Below are 9,159 nucleotides of genomic sequence, written 5' to 3' on the forward strand. Positions count from 1 at the left end.
AACGGCTTTTTATTGAAAAGAACCATTTAAACCAATTTAAATACCATTTGTTTTTTTTCTGTGTTTTTTTTCTCTTTCAGTGGCGTTTTTGCATGCTCGATTTTATTTATTTATTATATTTTTTTAATAAAACCGTCAATTGGGCCAACTTTTCCATCAACATGTGATTTGGTATAATACTGAATCTTTCAAAACACTATTTTAAGCCAAATACTTTCATCTTAAACATTTGATCTTTTGAATTTTGACCTTGAAATGCTGATTAAAAACATTCATTCAATTACAATATTTATTACAAGATTAAGACGTTATATACCTAGAAATTTCTGTTTAACAATAAATTCATCAAATAAAGTCAGGTGTTAATGAAGTCAATAAATCACAGTTTATTGAGTATAAAAAAAAGTTCTATATACAAAGGTGTCCTTCTTTCAATTTTTTTTTCTTTTTATGGTGATAATGGCAAGCATCAGATGCTAAAATAAATGACATCAAGATACTTCAGAAGTCAGAATATACTTCAGAAGTAGGCGTGTAACGTTCAAATAAGCCATAACTGTGAAGCCACAAACTGCTGAGATAAATATGTTACTGGAAATCAGATTCCATTATGAGCAAAGTAATAGCATCTAGCCAGTAGTTTGTGTGTGTGTGTGTGTGTGTGTGTGTGTGTGTGTGTGTGTGTGTGTGTGCGCGTGTGTGTGTGTGTGTACTACAAAGCAGCAATGGCTTTGGCAGCTACTCTTCGGCCCAGCGGGAGCGTCAGATCTGTGATGGACAGGACAACTTTGGGTTTGGCGAGCGCATGCAATTTGACCAGCTCAGAAACCTGTGAAAATCAACACACACACACACACACACACACACACACACACACACACACACACACACAGGTTGTTCTATGTTCATAAGAATCTTACATTAGCTCGGCATCTTGAGAAATATTTTGTCTTAAGTTTTTTTTTAAATATATATAAAAGCTATAAAAACACCATTTTTATTAGGACCTTTGACACTGTCCTGTCATTGTGAGGACCTCTGACATGACCATAATCTTTGTGAGGACCTTTTACACTGTTCTGTCATTGTGAGGACCTCTGACATCACCATAATCTTTGTGAGGACCTTTTACACTGTCCTGTCATTGTGAGGACCTCTGACATGACCATAATCTTTGTGAGGACCTTTTACACTGTTCTGTCATTGTGAGGACCTCTGACATCACCATAATCTTTGTGAGGACCTTTAAAACAGTCCAATTATCAGGAACACATTTGACCCGGTCCCATCACCGAGAGAACATTTGACACTGTCGTATTATTGTGAGGACGTTTAGTCCTTTTCGGTCCTCACAAAGTACTAAAAGGGCTAAATGTGTGTATGTGTGTGTCTCACCATAGTGAAGGGCATGAACTGCAGGATGCTACCCCGGCTGCCCTGCTCCGAACACTCCACACACTCCTCGATGAAACTCTGCACGAACTGCGTGTGAGGGCCGGCGGTCTTTGAGGTCAGGATGGAAGAGATGAGCAAGAATAGATTTGCTATGGAGCAAAAGAAAAAAAATCTTAAAACATTCATCATTTGCACTTTCATTATGACATGAACACACACACACACACACACACACACACACACACACACACACACTACTGACCAAGCACACGGTTGAGTGGATCTCTCATATTGACTGTGTGGAGCTGAGAGGCAGAGAGTGAGCTGCTCATCGTGCGGTCACCTACGGAAAGGGCAAAGGTTAAAAACGTTTTACAAATACCTGTCCAGAAGGAAAATAACAGAAACGCAAAAGCGATACTGACTTTCAGTTCAAGTCCTGAATTCTTACTGATTAGTCAAATATATTAGCTACGTGATCTGCTACGATACACCGTCAGCTACGTATTAGCTACATTATCAGCTAAGGTGTGAGGTTTAGCTAGCAGTCTAAAGTATCGAAATTTCCTCAGTTTGTATTGTTTTGTTACTAAGCATAATATGTTATTCGTCATGTAACCAAGCCTTACTTGGGAGAAACCAAAATTAACCGCAACTGGAAACAAATTTAGTTTTTTTGTTGTTGTTTTTTTTTACACTTCTGAAGTATATTCTGACTTCTGAAGAATCTTGACGTCATTTATTTTAGCATCTGATGCTTGACATGATCACCATAAAAAGAAAAAAACACATGGAAAGAAGGACACCTTTGTATATAGAACTTTGTTTTATACTCAAACTGTGATTTATTAACTTTATAAAAACCTGACTTTATTTGATGAATTTATCGTTAAACAGAAACTTCTAGGTATATAACGTCTAAATTTTGTAGTAAATATTGTAATTGAATGTATTTAACTGTCCCGTCAGACCACTGCTTTTAAGGATTTGTCTTAAGATTTACAAATTCGGACATCTTCACACTTCTAGTCAAGTACGAGGATAAACGGAGGATTAAATAGAACTACTGCTCAAACTAAAAAGTGAGTAGCACATTATTAGATGTAATTTTGGTGCATCACTTTAGACTGATCTTATAATTTAAAAGGGACAATTAAATTGAGAAAGTAATGTGTTTAGGAACTGAAAACACAAACATTGAGAAAAATGGACAAAAACGTTTTGTTTTAATTTACTAACTGCCCTTATTCCTTAGAAATGGTGAGCCAGCCAGGAGGAGCGTTTGGAAAAAAAATAAATAAATAAAAATTGTGGAATTGTAAGAACCATGAACCGAGAACTCGGTCCGAGTCTGACTCACCCGGACTGCTCAACACCGCGGGCTCGTCCTCATTAGAGCTGAGCAGGCGCATCAGCTTGGACGGCTGAGTGTCGTCCAATGGAAACAGGCTGCTGTAGTCCTGCGAACCAATCAGATTAGAGACTAAAAGACAACCATGTCTGCGCAGTATGATCTCAGAAAACACCCTATAGACGAAGGCTTCGTTCACGCTAGCCGTTTTCTTCCAAAGTTGAAAAAAAGCGAATCATCATCATGTGGGCTCCTTTTTTAAAATATCAAATAAACGCTCTGGACAAATATAAATAAGAACATGGCGAGTGTGAATGCGCCGCAGGTGTGTATTTTGTGTAAACCTCGATGTCCTCTCGCTGTCTCTTGCGCTGCCGCGCCAAGGCGTGGATTTTATGGTGAGACGAGAAGGAACCGAGTGCGCACCACACCGATAACCTGAAAAACAAAACGAAAAAAACTCTACTTAGTTAATCGACTTACCCGCACGGTGTGTGGGGAAAACAACATCAGAAACATTTACTAGTGCTGCACGCTAAAGTGTGAACTGTCCTGGAAGAATCTAAACAAACAAACAAACAAATAAATAAATCTACTAGAAAGGAAATGTGGAAAATGTATATTTAGATGAAAACTATTCAGATTTCTCCTTCCAGTTCTTTACAGCTGGTGAGCCAGCCAGGAGCAAAGTTTTTTTTCTAGCCATCTGAGTGACTCTTTAACCCAAAACACAGTGAACATCTATGGAAAGCACAAGTTTCGGGGGAATGCTTCCTTTTGAAATAAATTTTTAAAAAAGGACAAAATGTGGCGAATTTGTTTCGCAAGAAACATCCGGAAGATTTGACACCACAGCACAAAGTCTATTAATGAATGAGGCAAGGAAAAAAAAAATCTGAGGAAGTACACAGGAAGAACGATAGTGAGAGTCAGCTTTAGTCAGATAGTGCCAGCGAGAGTAATGAAGAAATAAAGTTTTTTTTTTTGTTTTTTTTTTTAAAAAGGATGGTATCTGGAGAAAAATCCCAGATTTGAGTAACTCGGCGAAACTCATCAATTGCTAATGTCTAGAACAGTCCTATTCAATAGCCTGTCCGGTAATATACTATGACACCCTGCCGTTATAACAAAAATGTAACACTGTTCTAGCAGCAACTGGTCATTTCAGCTACCGTCTCCTCAATGAACACTATCATAATGGCTCAGAAATACAGAAAGACCGCGAATGATATAATGCAGATTAAGATTAAACAGATTCCCCACCGACAAATCCAAATAAAATGTCAGAGAATTTAGTGTTGTTTATGTATTATGTGAACGCAACATGACACATCGATAAATCAGGACTTACTTGGCGAGGGCCTGGCCTGGCGGATCTGCTAAGCTGTGCCAGTGGGCGGGGTCAGTGAGCAGATTGGGCACGATGTGACCGATCAGAGTGAGCGTTATTTGCTGTAGGTCCAGGCAGAAGATGCTGTAGAGGAGCTCGACGACGCGGAACGCCCACTCCCTACGCGTCTCCTTCAGGAGCTCCTGGAGGACAGAACCGAGCAGCACCAAAGTTATAACGACAGATTCACTGAAACTCGAGGTTGTGCTTCTAGTCCATTTTGAGCGGAATTGGAAAAATCTCTCTCCACGCACAAACACAAACCTTCACGAGGTTGTTGGTGAACCAGAAGACTCCGCCGATGTGCAGCAGGTCCTCCAGCAGGTGTAGCGTGCTCGAGTCCACCCAGCCCTTATCGAGCGCCATGCGGAAGTTGGAGTTCAGCGCCTGGCGGATGGGCTGGCGCAGGGGCAGGAGGGCGCGGTACGGCATCGGCTCCTGGGGCTCCACTACCGAGCGCAGGCACTGACCCGTCTGCTGGAACACGTCGGCGCACATGTGCTCCAGGATAGAGCTCATGATCACCACGCTGCACACGAACACAGACAGAGTGGTCGTTTTTGAAAGACTTTCCTTTAACGTCAAGTGTGTGTGTGTGTCAGAGAGAGAGACACACACCGTTCATTGTAAAACTGGAGCGTGTTCTCTCCATACAGAGGCGTCATAAGCTGACGAATCATGGTCTGAGGTTTCTCCCTCTCGTCCAATCCCAGCATCCGAACATGAGCCACCAGCCAGGCCACAGCGCATATGGCCATACTGCACACCTTCCCCTTAATGTTATCTGTGATCTTCTGCTCAGAGAGAGAGAGAGAGAGAGAGAGAGAGAGAGAGAGAGAGAGAGATGTCCATATGTTATTATTCTTCAACCCGAACACATTGTACACTAATACAAACACAAGTTTGTCTTCGAAGACAAGTTAACGTCTGGTAAAATACGTCCTCTTCCGCCACAGTGCTGCTGAATTCTGGATTCTGATTGGTCAGAAATGTTTCAATTCACTTTCAAAACCCATCAGCTCGCAAATTCGATTTAGTTTAACGGGTCACGGAAGGAAGGAAGGAACGAAAGCGTGAGGGTCCGACCTGTACAGCCTCCACAGACAGAACTCCGTTCTCCCACGCGTTCAGGACCTCCAAGATGGCCGCCGGCGTGCTCAGACAGATCTCGTGCCACTTCATCTGACTGGGGGAGGAAAAAGACGACCCGTGAGATCATTTAACAACGACGACAACAACGCGGCAGGATTAAAACGAGTGAAAGCTGATTGACACGAACCAAAAGCGAACATACTCTTATGAAAAGATGTGTCGTTTTGTGGTACTTTAATGGCTTTGTTTGTCATGTTTGGCAGTCAAAAACGACGGCGGACAACTCGGCCACGATCATGTTCACTCTGTAAGGACAATCCCAACGCAGACTCTAGCCGTGTACCGTGACCCGGCAGTTACGTTTCCTCATGGAGATTGATGGCTCTGGGATTTCCTGTCGCTCCCACATGTAATACAGTTAAACGCCATGCGTCTCTCCCATCTACATCAACAGGACCAAAATAGAGCGCGTCTCCGGCTTCATGTTCCTGGGTATCCTCGTCTCTCAGTCCTCCCGTCCCGGTTCATCCTCCTTCCAGAACCAGCAGGCACAGGGCCAGTTTCTTCCCCACAACCATCCTGCAGCTCTATCCTATACCGTATATTCTGTACTATCTCTATATATCTGTAAATACGTTCTTATCCATGTGTACTGTCGTATATACACAATATACACATCTCTTACATATATTTATGACTAACACTTATATACAGTGTACACGAACACAATACGGTACATCAGTAAACTCCTTAACGACCGCTATGACTCCTACGTCCCGCAAGCTGCAATTGTGCAACGTTGCTTATTCACGCTGCCTTACGTGCCTGTCATTTCAAAGAAAAACAAACACTTACAGTCAGAGAATGATGCAAAGCAAAACAGACAAAACAAAACCAAATACGAGCGTGGGACCTTTTGATATCCGAGCGAAACGCGAATGGACGTGGTCGCTAGACGTTTGGTATTCACACCTCCTTTCGCTTCGCGCCGTCCTGTCTACAATTCGTAAATTAAATCCACTTACAGAAAAAGCTGTTACTATAGAAACGATCGCGTATCGATAAGCCTGTGATTTGCAGCTGTATGACTGCTGTTATACTGTAGTCCTACCTTCTTCTTTCATCGAGCTTTATTGATTTATTTTCAGATTTTCACTCTTTATTATTATTATTATTATTATTATTATTATTATTATTTTGGCTGCACTTACACCAGCTTCATCTCCGAGGACGTGTTGAGTAACGCCACCAGACTTTCCACCTTGCCCGGTTCAGGCCTGAAGCAGGGGTGGTCTGGGTTCAGGATCTTCCCTTCCTCCGGCATGCACATCTGCAACCAGGTCTCGAAAAACGGCGTCTCGCCCGATTGACTCGGCTCAGACAGGATGACCTGCAGGAGGACCAGGGATGTAACATAAATAAATAAATAAATAAATAAATACATACATACATACATACATACATACATACATTTGTATACACGCACACTCCAGTGTTTCTAAATCATCGTTACCAGTAAAAACGATCTGGAAAGTGTAAGATTTGACGCTTTATTGTAGGACTACTGATTTTTTTTTTAGGTCCAAAATAACTGATAACTATATACTTGTCTAACGTTAAATCAAACTTAACACGGGAACTAAAAAAAAAAAGAAAAAAAAAAAAAAAATGACACATCAGCACGGCGTCTTTCCAGTAATTACTAATGCGAGATGGGTGGAAGGGGGCGTGGCTTCCATGGTGTCTGGAAATACTGTTAATACTGGAGAGTTCGAAAGAACATAAAAAGGTTTCCACGCGATGCTTTTTCATCTCTGTTCAGATCTGAACAGAGCTCGAAGATCCGACGTGTTATTTCAGAGGCGAGGCAGAGTTCAGGTAGAAATCCGTACAGAGAACACTCCACTTCCCGGCCAACTCTTCTCCACTTTTCCTTCTTTTCATAAGTAAATTCGAGGCACGATGACGAAGACGACGACGACGATGATGGACACCTTTTATTAAACGTTTCTTTATCCCTGTGAACGAGCTGTTCTCGATCTAGATTTCACTACTGAAGTCTGAATAATTGATTTTCAGTACTAAGATTTCTTTTTCAGCATTAAGTCTTATACAATTGATTTTCAGTACCGACTTCGGTACAGAATTCTAAACATTTTCATTTCAGTACTGAAATCTGAACTTTTCAGTTTCAGTACTGCATTATAAACAATCCCGCTGAGAATTCAGCACACTAATACTAATCTGTATGGGACCGTGTGTGTGTGTGTGGGTGTGGGTGTGTGCGCTGACCTCAGAGCCATATGTCTGGACCACATGACACAGCATGAGGAAGGAGATGTCAAACAGCAGTGCTCGCACTGAAGCGGATTTAGCTGAAGAAAGAAAAAGCACATGCAGATGACGAAGACAGATCGAACGCCACTAAACTTTTCCAAAGTGAAAAGGGGGAAGAGCTGATGAGCACTCACATCCTTCACCACTGATGTGTTTTGGAAACTCGTTTAACCTGTAAAGACAAACAAAAATCACATGAATCTGGATCTGATTTAATCTGATCAATCGAATTAATATAATCTCCCCGCCCCCCGCATGCTGTTGCTGATTAGCTAAGACGTGCTTCGTTTCCAATTCAATCCCAGTACTGAATTCGAGTCAATTCATTTCCAATCTATTAATTCACACTGCTGAATTCTAATACGTTCATTTCTAACCAATTCATTCTCGGTATTGAATCACTGAATTCTAACCAATTCATTCTCGGTATTGAATCACTGAATTCTAACCAATTCATTCCCGGTACTGAATCACTGAATTCTAACCAATTCATTCCCGGTACTGAATCACTGAATTCTAACCAATTCATTCCCGGTACTGAATTCTAAGCAATTCATTCCCGGTACTGAATCACTGAATTCTAAGCAATTCATTCCCGGTACTGAATCACTGAATTCTAACCAATTCATTCCCGGTACTGAATCACTGAATTCTAACCAATTCATTCCCGGTACTGAATCACTGAATTCTAACCAATTCATTCCCGGTACTGAATTCTAACCAATTCATTCCCGGTACTGAATCACTGAATTCTAAGCAATTCATTCCCGGTACTGAATCACTGAATTCTAACCAATTCATTCCCGGTACTGAATCACTGAATTCTAACCAATTCATTCCCGGTACTGAATCACTGAATTCTAACCAATTCATTCCCGGTACTGAATTCTAACCAATTCATTCCTGGTACTGAATCACTGAATTCTAAGCAATTCATTCCCGGTACTGAATTACTGAATTCTAACCAATTCATTCCCGGTACTGAATCACTGAATTCTAAGCAATTCATTCCCGGTACTGGATTCTAATCCATTAATTCACAGTACTGGATTCTAATCAATTAATTTCCTGTACTGAATTCTAAAACAAATTTTCAGTACCAAATTTATAAACATTTTCAGCATTAAGTCTTAAAGAACTCATTTTCAGTATTGGATTCTAGCCAATCTAAACAATTACTGGACATTAACCAATTAATTCCCATTACTGAATTCTGATCAATTAATTCCCAATACTGAATTCTAAACAATTCATTTCCTGTACTGAATTCTAAATCAATTAGTCTTCAGTATTAAATTTTAAATCAATTAAATTCCGGAACTGAAATCAAGAATCAAGTCCCAATCAATCAGGCTCAATCGATCACTCGTATGTACTGAATGTTATAAGGAATTCCTTTAATAAAGTACTGCTCTTACTTGATGAACTTGCGAGCAAAGGATTTGAGTTTCCCGGTGGCGGCGGCGGCGGCCAGCAGCAAATCCAAACTCTTCCCTGAGAGCATGTGACCCAAAACTCCCAGCAACCCCTCGGGGGACTTGGAATGATCAGCATCCACGGTCTACACACACACACACACACACACAATGCAAGA

At 41.1% G+C, this 9,159-nt stretch overlaps 1 protein-coding gene across 1 annotated transcript in view; it reads right to left on the minus strand.

Moving 5' to 3' along the window:
- Positions 1 to 371: 371 nt before the first annotated feature.
- med24 (mediator complex subunit 24) overlaps positions 372 to 9,159 on the minus strand; it is a 15,158-nt gene continuing 6,370 nt past the window's right edge. Inside the window, exons 13-25 of the mRNA XM_053685143.1 lie at positions 8,984 to 9,126; positions 7,700 to 7,737; positions 7,521 to 7,603; positions 6,440 to 6,618; positions 5,223 to 5,322; positions 4,755 to 4,930; positions 4,401 to 4,665; positions 4,098 to 4,279; positions 3,091 to 3,184; positions 2,756 to 2,855; positions 1,658 to 1,738; positions 1,396 to 1,544; positions 372 to 829 (exon numbers count right to left, since the gene is read on the minus strand). Of these exons, the coding sequence (XP_053541118.1) occupies positions 713 to 829; positions 1,396 to 1,544; positions 1,658 to 1,738; positions 2,756 to 2,855; positions 3,091 to 3,184; positions 4,098 to 4,279; positions 4,401 to 4,665; positions 4,755 to 4,930; positions 5,223 to 5,322; positions 6,440 to 6,618; positions 7,521 to 7,603; positions 7,700 to 7,737; positions 8,984 to 9,126 (1,707 nt within the window). The 3' untranslated portion in view covers positions 372 to 712. The remainder of the gene's footprint in view (positions 830 to 1,395; positions 1,545 to 1,657; positions 1,739 to 2,755; positions 2,856 to 3,090; positions 3,185 to 4,097; positions 4,280 to 4,400; positions 4,666 to 4,754; positions 4,931 to 5,222; positions 5,323 to 6,439; positions 6,619 to 7,520; positions 7,604 to 7,699; positions 7,738 to 8,983; positions 9,127 to 9,159) is intronic.

This window comes from Ictalurus punctatus, chromosome 13 (genome assembly GCF_001660625.3).
Source record: "Ictalurus punctatus breed USDA103 chromosome 13, Coco_2.0, whole genome shotgun sequence".
NCBI classification, from domain to species: domain Eukaryota; kingdom Metazoa; phylum Chordata; class Actinopteri; order Siluriformes; family Ictaluridae; genus Ictalurus; species Ictalurus punctatus.